The sequence below is a fragment of the Canis lupus genome, chromosome 20, assembly GCF_003254725.2.
Source record: "Canis lupus dingo isolate Sandy chromosome 20, ASM325472v2, whole genome shotgun sequence".
Lineage (NCBI taxonomy): Eukaryota > Metazoa > Chordata > Mammalia > Carnivora > Canidae > Canis > Canis lupus.
The window spans coordinates 43,608,866-43,627,714 of NC_064262.1; the positions used below are offsets into that span (position 1 = coordinate 43,608,866).

General features: G+C 45.3%; 1 protein-coding gene across 1 annotated transcript in view; it reads right to left on the minus strand.

Annotated features, from left to right (window-relative positions):
* Nucleotides 1-204: 204 nt before the first annotated feature.
* Nucleotides 205-18,849, minus strand: part of EXOSC7 (exosome component 7) — a 35,757-nt gene continuing 17,112 nt past the window's right edge. The window contains exons 4-8 of the mRNA XM_025458235.3: nucleotides 17,642-17,807; nucleotides 11,318-11,388; nucleotides 5,117-5,240; nucleotides 3,468-3,623; nucleotides 205-445 (exon numbers count right to left, since the gene is read on the minus strand). Coding sequence (XP_025314020.1) covers nucleotides 341-445; nucleotides 3,468-3,623; nucleotides 5,117-5,240; nucleotides 11,318-11,388; nucleotides 17,642-17,807 — 622 coding nt within the window. The 3' untranslated portion in view covers nucleotides 205-340. The remainder of the gene's footprint in view (nucleotides 446-3,467; nucleotides 3,624-5,116; nucleotides 5,241-11,317; nucleotides 11,389-17,641; nucleotides 17,808-18,849) is intronic.

An 18,849-nucleotide genomic window follows, 5' to 3' on the forward strand; every position in this document is an offset into this window, starting at 1 on the left:
CCTTATTCTAGTATTTTTGTTGTTGCTTTGAATTCCTATAGCAGGAGATAAATGAGCCTCACTGGAGAGGCATGGCCAGAGAAATCTCCTTGGGAGCAGATCTCTGGATTTGGTTATCATTCATTAGACCAGGGCCAGACTTTATAGGGGGTCACAAAATGGCATCTTGGATTATTGCTGAAGAACTCTAGCCGTACCAAACCAAACTAGAAAATATACTTTAATTTTACAGGTACAAATGGCAGCTCAAATTCATAATAGATAAGAAAAATATATACAAACTGCGGCTTAAGAGGAAAAGCAAAATAACAAACACCTCACATTTGTGTTGATGTGCAAGTCACCCCAGGAATCCAACTTTCTGTCTCTTGGGCCCCAGGCTTTCCTCCTTGTGTAGGACGCTCTGCAGGGAGGCGTGCAGCACCTTGCCCACTCGCTTGCCAGTCTGCAGGACAAAAGAAGGCATATACCCACCGGTGAGACACACACACTGGCCAGGGAAGCTTCCCTCTATGCCTGCTAGCCATTCCCAACTGTACACATTCCATCTGCCTTACAGGGCTTTTATTTAATGGACCATATCAATACAAAAACAAACCCCCAACAACAACATAACAGATACATTCTGGAAAACTCTCATACTAAAAATAAAAACAAAGAAAAAAAATGCCACCCCCAGGCGGCCAGCAGGAAGCAGCAAAGGCAGCCTCAGCCATTAGCTCATGCTTAGCACTCCTGCTGCCATTACAACAAGCAGCAAAACAGTCAACCAAATCTGGTCCTGGGGAAAAAAAAAAAAAACAAAAAAACAAAACACAAATCTGGTCCTGGTACTGCCAAGTCCCACTGTACTGTAGTGAGAAGGCAGAGGGAGGCCACGGGGAATCAAGAGTCTGTCTAATGAAGGAATAGACGGTTCTGGGGACACATCTGAACAAGCAGTTTCTCATTCACCTGCCACCAAATCTCTACACAGAGCAGCTCAGATGGGACTGAGCTGACACCGGGATCAGGTCTTAGGCGTTGCTGCCATGCAGAGATGCTAAAGGAACAGAATGTTGGAACTGAGACATGTCAAGAGGTCAGACGACCCACAGAGTTCCTAAATAGCCTGACACAGGAGCCACATGGAAACACTTGAAAACAAAACTAATATATAAAAAATCTTTCTTTATGAAACTGTTATTCGGAGCTCACAGATCATTTTAAGACTATGATGAACCAACAAGTCTCCATGTCATTGAGTCTTCTATGTTTCCATAGCAGTTTAATTCAACTGCGCCATTGGTTCCATTCTCAGCAATGTCAGGCGAGGAAGATCTCCAGGCCTAGACCCCCGCCCCAATCTTTCAGTTACAGGGACCCTATCCCCAGCCCCTAACTGTAACACGGGATGAGACTCCAGATATTATTGGAAACTTATACGAAAATATCTTAGTCTAAAAGTGGGAAATGATCAATTGTATGAAATGCAAAGTCAGGCTGAAGGGCCAAAGTGACGGTGGAAAGATTTATTTTACCGTAACACAAGAGAAAGAAAAAATGTCAATCAGATAAGGGTACTGACTGTTCATATAAATGAAAGTGGGGAGTGAGGATAAGAGGGGATGAGACGGGACATCAGGACTTGGGAGGTCTGAATGTGATGGTAGAGTTTGGGAAAGTGGCCTGCATAGCCACCGCAATGTTTTAAGCATCGCAAGAGGCACTTCTGGATTAGTGCATCCCTATGAGGCCAGAGCAGTGACACAGGGCCATGGGGCTATGGTTCCCCTGAGCAGCGTCTGTAGACCTCATTCATGGAGCCACAGAGGAGGATGCAGCTCGGCTCACCAGATGGAGCTCTGACCACGGCAGCTACAGCAGACCTGGTGTATAAGGTGAAAATAGCTCAGTGTGGCTGCAGGGGGTGGGGGGACGGTTCTGGAAGCACACCGTCTGGGTTTGAATCCTAGCACCAGCATTTATGAGCTGGGAACCCCATAGGCAAGTTACTTCATCTGCTACACATCTCAATTTCCATGTCTATAAAATTAAGGATAACAATAGTAGTTGCCTCAAAGGATGGCTGAAGACTCAATGACATAATACATTTAAAGCACTAAAAACAGGGTACCAGACACACATTAAGCACACAATAAAATTTCGCTATTACTTATCACTTTTGTTGTTTTACACACTGGAATTCTCATAAAATTCTCCAGGGGGTGGGGAAAGAGCTCCTTCTAAGACAAGCCAGTTCTCTAGAGAAGCTTTTGGCAGAACTTATAAAGTATTTTAAGTGTTTTTGTTAAAAAAAAAAAAAAAAAAAAAACTAACCAAATAACCAACCGGCCATGAAGAATACCACTGCCACGCACGGCTACAGACACATGAGCTCAGGGAGCTGAAGAGAGCACTCAGACGTTTCCTGAGTACTCCGGGCAGGCCCACACTGTGCCATATGCTTCACCTCCACACCCTCACTGGCTCCTCACAACACGCTCACGGCAGGCACCACTACTGCTGCCACACTCCCTCTGAGATGGAGCGAGCTGTGGCCCAGGGCCAGGATGTACAGTGGGGCAGTACATCTTCATGCCTGAGTTCTTGACACCATATACACTGCCCAGTTTTGCTTTCAAGTAAGACGATAAGAAGAGAAAACGGACATTAAATGCTTAACGTCTTCAGTGAAAAGTCACTATTTCTAAGAATGAAGAAAGAGGGTGAGCTGTGGTTACCCAAAGCAAAAAACCTGGGTCCAGCTGACTCTGTCCCCAGTAATTCAGCAGGGCTGTGTCCGGGTCTTCGAAGACTTCTGGAAAGTCAAGGTGGATGTGGGGGAAGATGAGTCTGGGAAGACACAGGTGGTCCCTGCCATGGGGGAGCTTTCAGGCCAGTAAGGAACACACACACACATCAACCAATCAGCACTAAGCTGGAAAGCACCCTAATAGTCGGTGTGGTCAAACAGCCTGAGACCTGTGGGGAGTGATCCACCCTGAGGCAGCTGGAAGGATTTCCCATTTGTCTCCATTTGAACACTTCTAGACCTATGAAGAAGTGGGGAGACGGCCATCCTTCAGCCCCTGGCTCCACCTTTACTCACTCCCTTCAAAGGACAGGAAGCAGTCAGGCAGGAATCCAGTTCCCTCATCAGATCACAAAAGCCAAGGATTTTGGAGTTACAAGTGACTCTATATTATCAGCACAACACTTTCATCCAGAGACATGGAAGTGTGAGATCAGAGAGGGAGAGGACAAGGAACAATTACTGACAGGTTCCTTACCTCCCGGTCCAGGGCCCTCACCACCTCCACCCTTGGCTAAGTCAGTAGACAACCAGCTCATACCAGCTATTCTCCAAGCTCTAAGTCTAGGGTCAAGGATGCAAAAGGAGAATTCCCATGGTGCAATCGAGGGGGCAAGAACCAGCAAGCACTCCTGGTCAGGTGCCAACACTTGCCTCAGAGTCAGAGCCTCACCTCCATCATCTCGAAGATGCTCTCTGGGTCCAGGCTGCCCTTCCCCACTTTCCTCATGCATGTCACGACTCCCTTGCTGGTCACAGACACCAACAAGCTGGCCAAGGAGCAGGCCTCCTCCTGAAGAGTAGCATCCACTACATGCCGATAGCCAATCTGCAAAGTCAGGGTGGCAGAGTACACAAATGGGTAATACACATCCCAGATCCCCACCTTTGATACCTTTGTGAAGGAATATCTACACCAGCGAAGAACCCGTACTGCCATTCAAGATTTTATTTTAGATTGTACTCATATGGAAAACACCTAAAGCAATGCTCAACAATTCTATCACAGACCACTGTGGAAGCAGAATTACAAAAGCATGAGAAAATAATATGGGATGGGGATGGGGTGAGATCCATAATTCAAAGATCATCCAAGTCAAAGGCTACTAAGAGTCTCCAACAGAGGGGCGCGGGAAGAAACTGGCATGTGAAGCCACATAGATGTTTCACTGACGACAAAGATGAATCAAGAGGGTGTAAGCTAAGAGGCACGCTCAATAATGAGTCAAGTGTAGGTAGCTTTGGTCACTCCCAATGCTTCCCCATACCCCAGGTTCAGGAAGTGATTTCAGGGGAATTAAATGTGACTCATTCAGTCCTATTTTTATATGAATCCTATGTGGAATCAGGGATAGTCTCAGCCAAAACAGGCCTCAGTACACAACAGCATCAGCCACGGGTTAGGCTCCACAGGCCTCTGCGTTAATGTAAAAACCACACTTGGGCAGCCCGGGTGGCTCAGAGGTTTAGCACCGCCTTCAGCCCAGGGCATGATCCTGGAGACCCAGGATCGAGTCCCACATCAGGCTCCCTGTATGCAGCCTGCTTCTCCCTCTGCCTATGTCTCTGCCTTTCTCTCTCTCTGTGTGTCTCTCATGAATAAATAAATAAAATCTTAAAAAAAACAAAAACACACTTGACATAATAGATACCCAGATCCTGCTCCAACCCCTCAGTTCATAGATGTGGACGCTGGGGCCTACAGAGGGGACAGTGTTCACCTTTCAATCTCCCTATTATTATTCACCCAGCCTAGACCCCATAGAATTGAGGAAATTAAGGGAAATGCGCACACAGGCTGTTTTAGTGAAATGCCTGGTATGGAGGAACTTAACAAATTCTGGCTACTATTACTATGAACTCACTCCTGTACTCCTGGGACTCCATCATAGCTTCCAATTTAAAAAAGAAAAAGTGGGATCTCTGGGTGGCACAGCGGTTTGGTGCCTGCCTTTGGCCCAGGGCGCGATCCTGGAGACCCGGGATCGAATCCCATGTCAGGCTCCCGGTGCATGGAGCCTGCTTCTCCCTCTGCCTGTGTCTCTGCCTCTCTCTCTCTCTCTCTCTCTGTGTGTGTGACTATCCTTTAAAAATAAATAAATAAATAAAAAAGAAAAAAGAAAAAGAAAGAGCTGCTCATGTAGTGGTTTCTTTTTTCTTCATATAGTGGTTTCTAATATAACCAAATTACTAGATTTAGATTAAAGTTACTTCTACATGGTTTGTGACACTAAAACTTCTCAACCTATTAAATAAGCTTAATGGGTTGGGATTGAAGGAGACCCAAAAGGAATTCAAAAACCATCAGATACAACCACATACCTTGCACAGGGTGACAATGCAAGGGACATTCTCCACACTTAGCCGGAAGCAGTCATAAGGGTCATCTGAGAGTTCAATGTCCTTGGACCCCTCTTCATCCTCTAAAACACGAACTCTTGGTATCCTAGGAGCAGAAGCACAAATAAAGTTCCCAATTACTGTGAGGAGAAAGAAAACTTCTTTTTCTTGAGACTGAGAATAGGAGTCAGAATTCCTGCATCTTACAAGATAAAGTCACACCCCACCTGTACTTTATCATTCTCATCTCTACCATCTCTGTGAAAAGTGCACAGGCAATCCTGCAGAGCACTGAAGAAAGGAGGACTTTTAAATATGATCCTTGGTCAATCAGATATGCACATGGAGAAAAAAAAATGACCCCTATCTCACACCATAAACAAAATCCATACCAAATAAACTACAGAGAAAGAGGAAAGATAAAATATAGCTCCTAGAAGAAAAATTAAAAACATCTTCATGACCTTGGAGTAGACAATAGATTTCTTGAAGAGACCACAAAAAGGGCACAAAAAGACCACAATAAGGGGAAAAAAAACAATAGATTCAATCATGTTGAAGAAATCTACTGCACAGATTTTTATATTGTGCCATCTGTGAACAAAGCAAAGAATCTTAACCTAAAAGTGAATCCCTTCATACTAAAATTATACAAGGGAAATAAGGGACTTGTTAGTGAATGTGATAAGTTATTACATGAGATTCTTTTTGGTCTTTATCTTGTTACTTCCATGTAGAAATTTGTTAACCAGAAACTTTTGACATTTGAAGCCTTTGCATTGAAGGTATTCTGAATACAGAAAATTATGTGTGCCTATAGAATAAGCTACAATAAAATAACATCATATATTTGGATAATCCTCTAGAGTTTACTGCTTTTGTGTTTATTATTATTTCACTGAAGAAAAAAAAAAAGGAATGAAACAGAGCTGGACATTTTATTTTATTTCATTTTTTATTTATTTATGATAGTCACACACATACACAGAGAGAGAGAGAGAGGCAGAGACACAGGCAGAGGGAGAAGCAGGCTCCATGCACCGGGAGCCCGATGTGGGATTCGATCCCAGGTCTCCAGGATCACGCCCTGGGCCAAAGGCAGGCGCCAAACCGCTGCGCCACCCAGGGATCCCAGAGCTGGACATTTTAATTGTCTGTTATTCAGTTATGTTCCCCCAAAGACAGAATAAGACAAATGAAACTATGGTCAATATTGTACTCATTTCCCCATCCTTAGAGTCTACCACACTATCTTACACAAGGAGGGACTCATTTATTGAATGAGATTTAATTATTTGTTCAAGGTCATAGCACTAATGATTGTTAGAACCAAGACTAAATTCAGGCCTTCTAGCCCCCACAGCAGCGTTTGCTCCACACCACGGCTAGCATAATAGCACCTGCCTATGCAAGGGCAGAGAAACTAGAAAACCGAAGAAGAATAATGTAGGTGTGTTTGTATTTTCTCTGAAATTGACCAACCTTTCCACTTTCAACATGCTGGCAGGTGAACAGATGATGAAGATAAAGCAATGATGAAAATAAAGCATGGGTCACCACAAGGCAACCACTGAGAACTCTCTGCCCATAAATACCATCAATGTGTCCATCTGCTCCATATTTAGATACACATTTGTCAAAATTAACATATTTAGACCCATGTAAGTGAAGACCACGTTCTGGAAAGTATTAGAAAGTGCTGCTGAAGACTGATGAAAAAGCCTGAGGCCTAAGAAAACATTAATAGCTAACATTCTTTATTCTGGAAAGAGCTATATAAGCTAGTGGAGAAGTTCCCCTTTGGGGACTTCTCCAGTGTGGTCTAAAAGGGATAAACATGATCTGTGTCATTTCATTGGCCAGACCCTCTGAATACAAGCTGCACTTATTGTTTTTCATCTTGATTAAATGGATATTAGAAATGAAACAATCGGGATCCCTGGGTGGCGCAGCGGTTTGGTGCCTGCCTTTGGCCCAGGGCATGATCCTGGAGACCCGGGATCGAATCCCACATCGGGCTCCCGGTGCATGGAGCCTGCTTCTCCCTCTGCCTGTGTCTCTGCCTCTCTCTCTCTCTCTGTATCTGTCATAAATAAATAAAATATTAAAAAAAAAAAAAAAAGAAATGAAACAATCTTCCCACCTCAGGCTGATGTACTACTTTCAGAAGAGCATAATCACCTCTAGGCAGAATAAATCATTTTCTCAATGGCCCTCTTTCTATATAATGTTTTGAAATTAAAAAAATATATATATATGAACTTCTGTTTGTCAAAAGACATCATTTAGAAGTTAAAAAGATGGGGTGCCTGGGTGGCTTGGTTGGTTAAGCCTCTATCTTTGGCTCAGGTCATGATCTCAGGGTCCTGGGATTGAGCCCCATGTTGGGCTCCCTGCTCATGTTCTCACTTGCTCTGTCTCCCTCAAATGAATAAATAAAAAAATCTAAAAAAGAAAAAAAAAAAGTTGAAAAGATATTCCAGAATGGAGAAATATTTGCAAATGTGTGTGTGTGCATGTGTGCATACATAGGAGCTGACATATTATGTAAAAAATTCCTACTGCAGGTAAAAAAAAAAAAATTCCTACCAAACATAAAAGACTAACAACCTAACAGAAAAATAGGCAAAAAGACAGACTTGAACAGAGACTTCATAAAAGAGGCTACTCAAGTAGCCAACAAACACACAAAAAGGTATTCAACTTAAAAATTCATCAAGGAAATGCAAATTAAAACTACAATATGATACTAGGACATATGCCAAAATGGCAGATACTAAAAAGATAAACCCCTTTCTGCCCCCCAAAAAAACTGGAGTTGGCAAAGATGTGAAGCAACCCGGAACGCTTATACAATGCTGGTGGGAGTACCATCTAGTAAAAGCACTTTAGAAAACTGTTTTGCAGTACCTACTAAAACCAAACATAGCCATGTCTCATGATCCAAAATTTTCACTCGTATCCAGCAGAAGTGGGTAAATATGTGCAAGAAAAATACAAAAATGTTCATGTTTGGAATAGCCAAAACCTGGAAACTACCCAGATGCTCATCCACAGTAGAATGGATAAATAAATTGTGGCACAGTCACACAATGGGCCACCATGCAGCATAAAGCAAACTAAGACTACAGGCTACAATACAGATGTCTCAAAACATAATGCTCAGTGAATGAAGCAGACACAAAAGAGAACTCACTGTGTAATTTCATTTATATCAAGTACAAAACCATTCTACTGTTGGACAATGGTTATCCTCAGTGGCTGTAATGATTGCATGGGGGTGGATAGTGAGAGTGCTTCTGGGGGGTAGGGCTGGCAACATTCTGTTTCTTGAGCTGGGTGCTGGAAAACACATTTAACCCGTAGAGTCCATCCATCCCCATCTGGGATAGAGGAGTCAGGAAGGAAGAGATGGTCCTTTCAGCTACGTAATGGAAACAGTGTTGGTGCTTTGCCTTGCTCCTCTAACAAAAGCTCTCTATGAGTCTAGCCCTGCTGGCTGTCCCTACACAAGGCCACATCCACAGCAGATGAGCTGCAGCCAGGGAATGTCTGCAGGAACCAAGGGGTCCTGCTAGGGTCTGCCCTAGCTCAAAGCCTCCATGTCAGGGGCACCTAGGTGTTAAGTATTAAGTAACATTCTATTTGAGCAAGTCAGGTAACCAGTTTGAATTCTGACTGGTACGTTAAAAAATGAGTGTATGCAAACACACACACACACACACACACACACACACACACACATCTTCCTAATACTTTGGCCCCAACCTGGTTCAGCTGAAGGGCTGAGAATGGCCTTTCCTCTTCTAAATGACATGGATTCTCCAAAACGTCTTTCCATGTACCAGGACCCAATACCTCACATAGCCACATTCCTTGCTACAGTAGGGCTGTTCTTGTTCTGGGGAGGAGACTGATGGCTATGCCCACAACAGGTGTCCTCCCCAACCTGAGCAGCTGGGTTTCACCATCCTGATGTACAGTTTGCCCAACACTTCCCCCACAGCTAAACAGCCTGTCTGGTTCTACTCTTTCCTTTTCCTAGTGCCCATGGAAACCAGCTGGCAGATGGGTAGTGATTTCTGAAGCTCAAGGCACAACAGATGGCAACTTCCTTTCTTCTCCAATAGAACCCCAGCACAGGCTGCTGCAATGGCATAGGTGCTTGGGCCCCACTGTGGACACGAGTACTAGGCCCACCTCCTGACTGATCTCAGCCCCAAGTCTAGTGGCATTGCTCAGGGTGGGGGACTTATACAGCTTTCATTCTCAGCAAATATTCCATCCTGCAATGTCGGACTTAAATTTATTTAACTTCCCTTTGAATAACACAGGTAGTCTAAATGTACCATAGAAGACCTCTAAAATATAGATAAATATTAAGTCACCTATAATAGGAGCACTAGAAAATCATCACAATGTCCATTTGGGAATATACATATCTATCTATCCATCCATCCAGACATATTCATAAGAACTGCCAAAAGTAAAATATAACAAAACAAATGAGATGAGAGGATCATGGTTAGTGTCTGGTTTTCTGTATTAACAAACCCCTAAATAGGCTGCTGGGCAGAGTTCAATCCCCTGTGTTAGGATACTCAGGCTGTTCCTAACTTCTTACCATTACAAAGAAGCTGCAATGAACACCCTAGAAATAATACCCTTGCTCATTTATCCAATTAATTCCTTAGACTATGCCCTAGAAGTCTCTAATTTTCATGTTCTATACCCTAGGACCCCCATTCCGTTAATGTAAGCTCTCTTATGGCATGAAAATCCTGGCCCAAATATATTTTTTTCTTTTTTTAAAAGATTTTTTTTTTAAAGATTTTATTTATTTATTCATAGAGACACAGAGAGAGGGATCCCTGGGTGGCGCAGTGGTTTGGCGCCTGCCTTTGGCCCAGGGCACGATCCTGGAGACCCGGGATCGAATCCCACGTCAGGCTCCCGGTGCATGGAGCCTGCTTCTCCCTCTGCCTATGTCTCTGCCTCTCTCTCTTTCTCTCTCTGTGTGACTATCATAAATAAATAAAAATTAAAAAAAAAAAAAAGAGAGAGAAAAAGAATGAGAAGCAGAAACACAGGCAGAGGGAGAAGCAGGCTCCATGCAGAGAGCCTGACGTGGGACTCGATCCAGGGTCTCCAGGATCACACCCTGGGCTGCAGGCAGCGCTAAACCGCTGCGCCACCGGGGCTGCCCTAAAAGATTTTTTTAATGTATTTATTCATGAGAGACAGAGAGAGAGAGAGAGGCAGAGACACAGACAGAGGGAGAAGCAGGCTCCATCCAGGGAGCCTGACACAGGACTCGATCTTGGGTCCCCAGGATCATGCCCTGGGCTGACGGCGGTGCTAAACTGCTGAGCCAACCAGACTGCCCCGCATATTTATTTTCAAATGCTGCCAACTTTCCTTCAAGAAGCTGGTGCATAGAAGAGGAGATGTCGGGCAGCCCAAGTGGCTCAGTGGTTTAGTGCCACCTTCAGCCCAGGGTGTGATCCTGGAGACCTGGGATCAAGTCCCACATCAGACTCCCCGCATGGAGCCTGCTTCTCTGCCTCTCTCTCTCTGTGTGTGTCTCTCATGAATAAATAAATAAAATCTTAAAAAAAAAAAAAAAAAAAGGAAGAGGAGAAGTCTGTATGATCAGTCAGAGGAAATGCCAGCTCCTAAACTGCTTAATGCCATGTCCCTTGCACACAGCTGGTTGGGAAGCTGAACCACAGTGGCAGAACCATTTCCTGCTCTTAAACCCAAGAGTAGGCTGCTGTCCTGCTTTCAGAACATTCCTGTGTCCAGTCAAGGAATATGTGAGCATTTGCTATGTGTCAGGCATTGCTCACGGTGCTGGGGATCTAGCAGGCTACACAACAGGCAAAACTCATGCTCCTGAGCAGTTTTATCCAATAATCTCACAGTTAATCTGTGGTTGCTTTCCACTCTTTTTGCTTGTCTGTGGTTCCCTGGTATTTTTCTACATGAGACATGGTTACTTATGAAAATAACATAAAGAACAAATAGAGAAATATACGCACCTGGAGCTTACCATGAAGTGCCACCATGTTTCATGCTAAAGCCCCTCATTACCTTCCCGTGCTGAGAGCTTCACCTGTCCCAAGTGTTTCATCATAAGTGTCTGCTCAGGCTCTGTGCGGGGCTGTTCCCAGGAAGACTTACCTTGTGTTGAAGAGAGCAGCCTTCACGGCAATGCAGATGGTGTCGAACAAATTCCCACCACATTCCAGCAGCTAAGGGAGGCAGGAAGTGAAGCAGGGAGGAAAAGCAAACGTCACTTCTTGCTCTAAGTACCATCTCAGTTAAAGGATACCGGTTCCTACGAAACACTGACCAAGTGCTCACAAAACAAAGAGAAGAACATGTGGAAGCTGTCCTGGAGGACGCTTGGTGCATTCACTCTCATTGCAAGAGACACCTTGGCAGCTGTGCTGGCCTACGCCCCACAAGTGAGGTCACCACTGGTCCGGGCTATGGGTCTACCACTCAGGCCCCCACCTGTGGTGGGTGACCTCTTAACTGGCCCCCTAGCCAGTTGGATCTGCATTCAAGGAGGAAATGATCATGTTTATTTGGTCCCAAATGGCTCCTTACTGCACTGCAAGCGTGACTCTCCCCTGTGCTGACATAAACTTGGCCTCCAAACAGGTTAAGTCAGGGCGGCCACTGATGCTGCAGCTGCCACCAGGCTCACAGTTATGACTGTGGTTACCTCCTATGTGTAATTACCAACGCATAGCCAATGCTCGAACATGGACCAAACACCATGCTGCACATTCAGTAGACTAAAAACCAAGTTCTTGCCCATGAGCAATAGCATGGACTGTGCTTATGCATGCTCATTCAGCAGGAAAGGTCAGAGCCTGATATTAAGTGGAAGGTGACACATCCTTCTGTCCTCATTTCAGTGATGCCTTGATCTGAGGCTATGGAACAAAGCCAACTAGGTGGCCCCAAGAAAGGAAGGAGAATTAGTCACATGTAGAAAGAAAAGTCATGTAGTCTCTTATGCTTTTGCTTAGAGTCTATCTCCTCTCCTGAGGGCTGGACCCTGTCAAGTTTGTCCAGTCCTTTCTCGTCAGGGCCCAGCAGAAGGACTGCCATGAAGAAACAGCCTTGTGGGTACTTACAGAAAGCAGGCAGCCTAAGCCTGGGCCTTCCAAATTCCACTCAGAATTGACAATCATACCTGGTGTGTCTCCTTCACACATCACATTCATCTCTAACTGCTCTTTATGCAGACGCCGCTGTTCCCACAGCACGGCAGAATTATGCTCATTAAAACAGGACACCCCCACCCCCACCCGCACCCCCAACCCATGTTACCATCTGACTTTGTAACTGCAGCTCACTGGCCTAGCAGGGGACTACCTCTTCTCCACATGGTTCAGACACAGACTGCCACACAGCAAAGAGCTCCGGCTGGACTCCTGAGTCAGACTGCTAGGATTTCTGTCTTTGCTGGTCAGCTGGCTGCTACTTGACCTCTCTCTGCCTCACAGAGGGTAAAAATCACAACCATCTCACAGAATTGTTACATGGGCTGAATGAGTTCATATTTGTAAAGCCCTTAGAAGTGTGTCTAGCACACAGTAAGCATGAGCTGAGTGCTTCTAAAGAATACTGGCTTGTGCCTTCGTTTCCCCGTTGCCATCTTCACAGACTTTCTGAGGAAGTGTGCTGCACGTTTTCCATCTGCATCACTGACAGCTGAGGTCTCTAACCCTGGCTGTGCATCAGAATCACCTGGGGAGCTTATGAAACATGCACAGTGACATTCTGGTGTGTGCATTTTACTCCAGACTTGAGATGGTCCTGATGATTAGCCAGGGCTGAAGACCACTGTCTCACACTCTGCTGTCCCACAGTGCCTGCTTCATGCAAAGAAGGTCCAAGGGAAATGCTGACATCTGCTCTAGCAGCTGGGGGGTCTGGTCTCCCTACAGGAAGGGACCCTGGAGAACACATCACCCCCCCTTTCTTGGCAGCTAGGGGCACAGAAGCCCTCCTGCTCATGACACAGTGGCCTACTACAAACTTTGATTTTCAACATTCTGGCTTATCAGCAAGAGAGGAAATCAAGAGGGCAGAATGCTAAACCCGATCTGCCCAAAGGGCAGGTGCCAGCTGGCCTACCTTCCTCCCTGGGGTGCAAAGGACGAGCTCAATCCAGGCCTCAGGTGTGCCCACTCAGGCTCCTCTTGGTGCGCCATACAATGGGGTAACCCAGGTCTGGCAGTGTGGGTCTGCCACTTGCTGGCCATGTGCCCTCTGAGCTTCAGGTTCTCCATCAGTAGAGCAAAGCTTTGCTTCTCTATGGGATGACTGCAAGGACTAAACGAGATCATGTCCTCACCATTCCCAGCACTTAATGGGCTCAAAGACCCTAGCCTCCTCTCTTGCTGCCAAGCAGGTGCAGCCTAGCAGGAATCTTCCTGCTATACACAGTGGTACAACCAGGAAGCAGGGGACAGTGGGTGCAACGTGGACACCCAAAGCAGCCTGAACGCATCTGAGAATAGGCCCAGACAAGCCAGGGGAGAACAGGAGGTGCGGGATGACTTGTGTTACAGAGGGCCTGGGCTGTGGTCCTGGAGCAGGACATGGGTGTCTGCCCTCTCCAGGGCAAAAATACCTCCTGTAACATAGGTGGGAAAGGAGCAGAACTGGAGAAGAGAAGGATACACACAATCACAATCACATCCCTGTCAGGTGCACAGATTCTAGAATGTTGGTTTTTTGTTTTTTGTTTTTTTAAATTATATTTATTTATTCATGAGACACACACACACACACACACACACACACACAGAGGCAGAGACATAGGAAGAGGGAGAAGCAGGCCCTGTGCAGGGAGCCTGATGCGGGACCCAATCCCGGGACCCCAAGACCACGTCCTGGGCCAAAGGCAAGCACTGAGCCACCCAGGGATCCCCTAGAATGTTCTTTTAGGGGAACAACACAACTTATTCTGTTGGCCTTCTGGGGATGAGGGCTTTCTTTTCATAAGGCAAACCTCCAAAACACACTGCTAGGAAGCAAAAGGAGAAAACATGTCTCCCCACAAAACACCTGCTCTCCCGGACTTCCTCTCAACATCCTCTCAGACACTCGGGCTGGATGCCTCCTGGCACAACACACAGCCAGCTGCCAGGTGCTGCAGTCACTCCCCCACTCTCTCTGTCCTCCCCAGGCCCAGCTCCATGGACCATGTGCCAGTCCCTCATCACTACTCCCAGGGATCATCACATGACAGCCTTGTGACTGATCTCCCCACCAAAGGTCGCCTACACACTGCCAGTGTGACAAAGTCCTAAAAGGTATCCCACATAGAGTAAAAACCATGACACTAAAGTACGAAGAGCGGGACACCTGGGTGGCTCAGCCATTTGGCGCCCGCCTTTGGTCCAGGGTGTGATCCGGGTTCCAGGATCAAGTCCCACATCGGGCTCCCTGCATGGAGCCTGCTTCTCCTTCTGCCTGTGTCTCTGCCTCTCTCTCTGTGTCTCTCATGAATAAATAAATAAAATATTAAAAGAAAAAGAAGTACGAAGAGCAAAGAAGGGTGACATTTCCAGGAAGTTACATTTCTACTCTCATAAGCCAAATGAGGTAAAAAAAAAAAATAATAATAATAATACTGGAAATAGGGGGAACATCTGACTAGAATAGTAAATGTACCTATAATAAAAGCATGAAAACAAGGACAGTTGCCCAGTGAGTATTTGTTTGAAAGATGTGCTCTGCTTAAGGACTATCCAGACCAACTGGTAAAAAATAAACTGAGATTCATTCTTTTTTTTTTTTTTTTTTTAATTCCTGTAACAAGACTGGATTTCTACCATCTTGCTTCAAACATGGACTCCATGTATTCCATATATTTTTAGATGTAAGATAAAAATTTAGTCCCAAGACAAACCTCCAACTTGCATGCACAAAGCACATCCCCATCAAGGCTGAAAGCAAACACTGGCTTTTAGAAAACTTTTTTCTTTCTTTTTTTTTTTTAAAGATTTCATGAGAGACACACAGAGAGAGGTAGAGACATAGACAGAGGAAGAAGCAGATTCCATGCAGGGAGCCCAATGCAGGACTCAATCCCAAGACCCCAGGATCACGACCTGAGCCAAAGAGACGCTCAACCACTGAGCCACCCAAGTGCCCCTCAGAAAACTTTTCTGAGGATGACAACATTCCAAAAGTTTATGTCTTATTTCCAAAACAAATAGAGCCTTGAGGAAAAAATACTAGAGAAGAAATCCAAATGCAAGGAGTCTTAAAAGAAAGGTCTGCAGATGACAGGGACACAGTGTACCATTCAGACACCTGCTTACCATCTGTCTTCTGCCCATGGAGGGAGGGCGCTGGTGCTAAGCTGAGACAACGTCCCAATCTTCAGCCGTTTTATAAAAGCCTACACTGAGAGAACAGGCCTCTTGACTAAACCACACATCAGGACCCCTCACTGGGCCAGCCTCCTACAAAACCACGAGTGTGCACAAATACAGACAAGGAACAAAAGCAGGATCACCAGAGGACAAGTGCCATGCACCACAACCCTCGTGTCTTCAGCTTTTTTGGGAGAAAGGAAAAGATATAATGTTCTTCAGACACAGGGTAGAACCTTGCAATTCACACAGTGGGCCTGCACATCCCCAGGTAGCTAAGAAACCTGCCTCTTATTCAGTAGGGATTGTAGGTTGCCAGTTCCTGCCTCCTCAAAACCAGAATTTAAAAAATTAACCGCTTGGTAGAACTGCATGAAAAGGTACATCCCACTTATTGGAGGTGAGGAAAAGCAAACGGACTTTGTCATTTCATTATTTTTACCCACTAGGGCCAGCATCCAGAACAACCCTAACCTGCTGGACAATGATCACCACTGCTATCTTTTGGCTAGTTGTACTTCATCCATTATCAAATTAATTTAAAAGGATCTAGAGGGGCACCCGGGTGGCTTGGTCGGTTAGGGTCTGCCTTCGGCTCAGGTTGTGATCCCGGGGTCCTGGGATTGAGCCCCGTGTCAGATTCCCTGCTCATCAGGGAGTCTGCTTCTCCCTCTGCCTGCCGCTCTCCCCGCTTGTGCACTCTCTCTCTCTCTCTCTCTCTGTAGGTCTCTCTGTCAAATAAATAAATCTTTAAAAAAAAGAAAAAGAAAAAGAAAAAGGATCCAGAAAGTCCTGCCCTGTTTCATACAGGGCCAACACTTAGAGACAAGCCAGGTTGCTCCTCATAACCAAGTTCACTCTCAGTCCACAAAATCTGCTTTATCTTTAGAATCATTAAAGGATCTGTTGGGTCAATGGTTTAGCCTTGTGACCTCAATCTAAAGTAGAAGATGTAGTCACTAATCTCCGGGTTCATAAAACTTAACTAAAAGGAATAAAATAGATCCAACAAGAGTCTATCCTTACATGAACAAGCAAGTGGCGAATTTAGTGCCAGCAGTATGAGAAATTACTGTCCAGTGCCCAGAAGCAGGCTGCAGAGCATCTGGGAGGGAAGACACCAGGAAGGAAATGGCAGACTGGACCAGAGAGGCTCCTGTAGGAGCAGAATCAGAGGAGGAGGCAGGGTCTCAGAGTCCGCCCTCAGGAAGCCAGGGACACAAAGCGGGTGGGCTACAGGGTGCTTTCAAAGGACGATGGCTTAGTGAGATCAAGAGCAGGCACTGGCATTAAACAGACGCAGCTTTGACCCCGACACCACTACTCATAAGCTGAGACCTCTTGGGCTGGTCACTGTACCTCTCCGAGCCTCAGTTCCCTCACCTGTAAGTGGGGAAGACAGCAGTGCCTGCTCATGAAAGAGCCAAAGGGTCTACATGAAAATGCATATAAAGAGTTCATCCTTGGGGTGTGGTCAGTTAAGCCTCCGACTCTTGGTTTTAGCACAGGTCATGATCTCAGGGTCGTGAGATCTGGCTCCACAGAGGGCTCGGCACTCAGCATGGAGTCGGCTAGAGTTTCTCTCTCCTTCTTCCTCTGCCCCTCCCCACTGCACACGCGTGTGCACTTTCTCTCTCAAATAAATAAATCTTTTTTTAAAAAAAAGCTCATCCTCATTCCAAGTAGAATACACCAACTTGTCTAACTTCTGCCCGTCACCTCCATCTGATACCATCTTGAGAGCATCTCTTGTTTTTTATTTTTCTTTCCTTCCCTGACAAACCCAGTGGGTAATTTTAGGTGCTACCATGATAGGACTGTTTTGTGATTTTTGCTATAGGACGGTATTATATGTATGCTATGGTATGTGCATTATATTTAATTTTAAAAATTATAGAAAAAAATAAAAATAAAAAAATAAAATAAAATAAAAATTTATTATAGGACATCATGTTTTTTCAGTCTAATCTTCCCCTGGAAGCTGAAAGTTGAAGGAACTTCATCCACTTGAAGAGGAAAAAAGCACCAGCAGGAAAGTAGGCCAACTGGCCTCCAGCAGAGGCAGACAGTGTGGCCAGTACAGCAACGTGATACGTACCAGCACATCCACATAGAGAATCCAGCAATGCTCCCGGGGACTAATGCAGAGGGACTTCAGGTCAATGCTGCTCTTGTTGTTAAATATCCGGTAGAGGGTGTTAGCAATCTCTGTGCCAAGGTCATCACCTCCTCGGCCTTCAAACTCAGGGGTAGCATTGGCTGAACTACATAGAGAGGCAACAGAAAAGGTGAGTGAGTCTTTTCAAATACAAAGAGTGAAGGCACAAGGCTTTGTTCCAGTCTCCCTGTGGAAAGATGGAAGGGTCAGTGGTATAGGGAAAGTCACTGCAGTAGGCAAGGATGCTACTCGTCCACCCTCCAGACACGTGCAGTGAGCCAGATCAGTAAGCACTGTGCCCTGGATTTGTCAGTGTACATGATGGGGGTTCCCCCACCCCCCACTTCTAACAGAAGCCATCTTTATCCAAAGAGAAACAAGAGAACAATAGTTAAGCGAACCTTGGCAGCAATAACGAACTCTCTGGAGAGTGGAATACTTCCCTCAGGCAGGCCCAGGAAGCCAGGAGGCCTAGGGAGTCAAGCAGTCTGGTTATAAAGGGGTCAAATTATGTACACCATCCTGGGTTTGCATAGCCTTAGAATGCACCCCGAAACTCTCAAAACCAAAACCACACCGTAAGCACAGTGACCCTCCCAGAATGATTTAGAAGATCTGTATGACGGTATGCTAGTTCTATTACACACTTTAGCTATCACTGTACTGAATAGCAGGAAAGTGAAATGAGAGAGAAAAGCTACCAGCTGATTAAATATCAGATTATTCCTTTTACTTTATTTGCTGTTTTTTCAAGAGGAAAACCTTTTCCATTTGGCCTCTTGAATTTTTTTTTTTTAATTTATTTGAGAGAGCATAAGCAGAGGGAGAGGCGGGGGGGGGGGGGGAGAGCAGGCTCCCCACTGAGCAGGGAGCCTAATGCAATGTGGACCCCAGTATCACAACCCAAGCCAAAGGCAGGTACCCCGGCCTCTTGAATCATATGCCCAATTATCTCAACAAAGAAGGAACAGTTATCAACATTTGCTGCCCTAAGCAACATTCCCATTTATTTATTTATTTATTTATTTATTTATTTATTTATTTAAGATTTTATTTATTTATTCATGAGAGACACACAGAGAGAGAGAGAGAGAGAGAGGCAGAGACACAGGCAGAGGGAGAAGTAGACTCTACACAAGGAGCCCGAC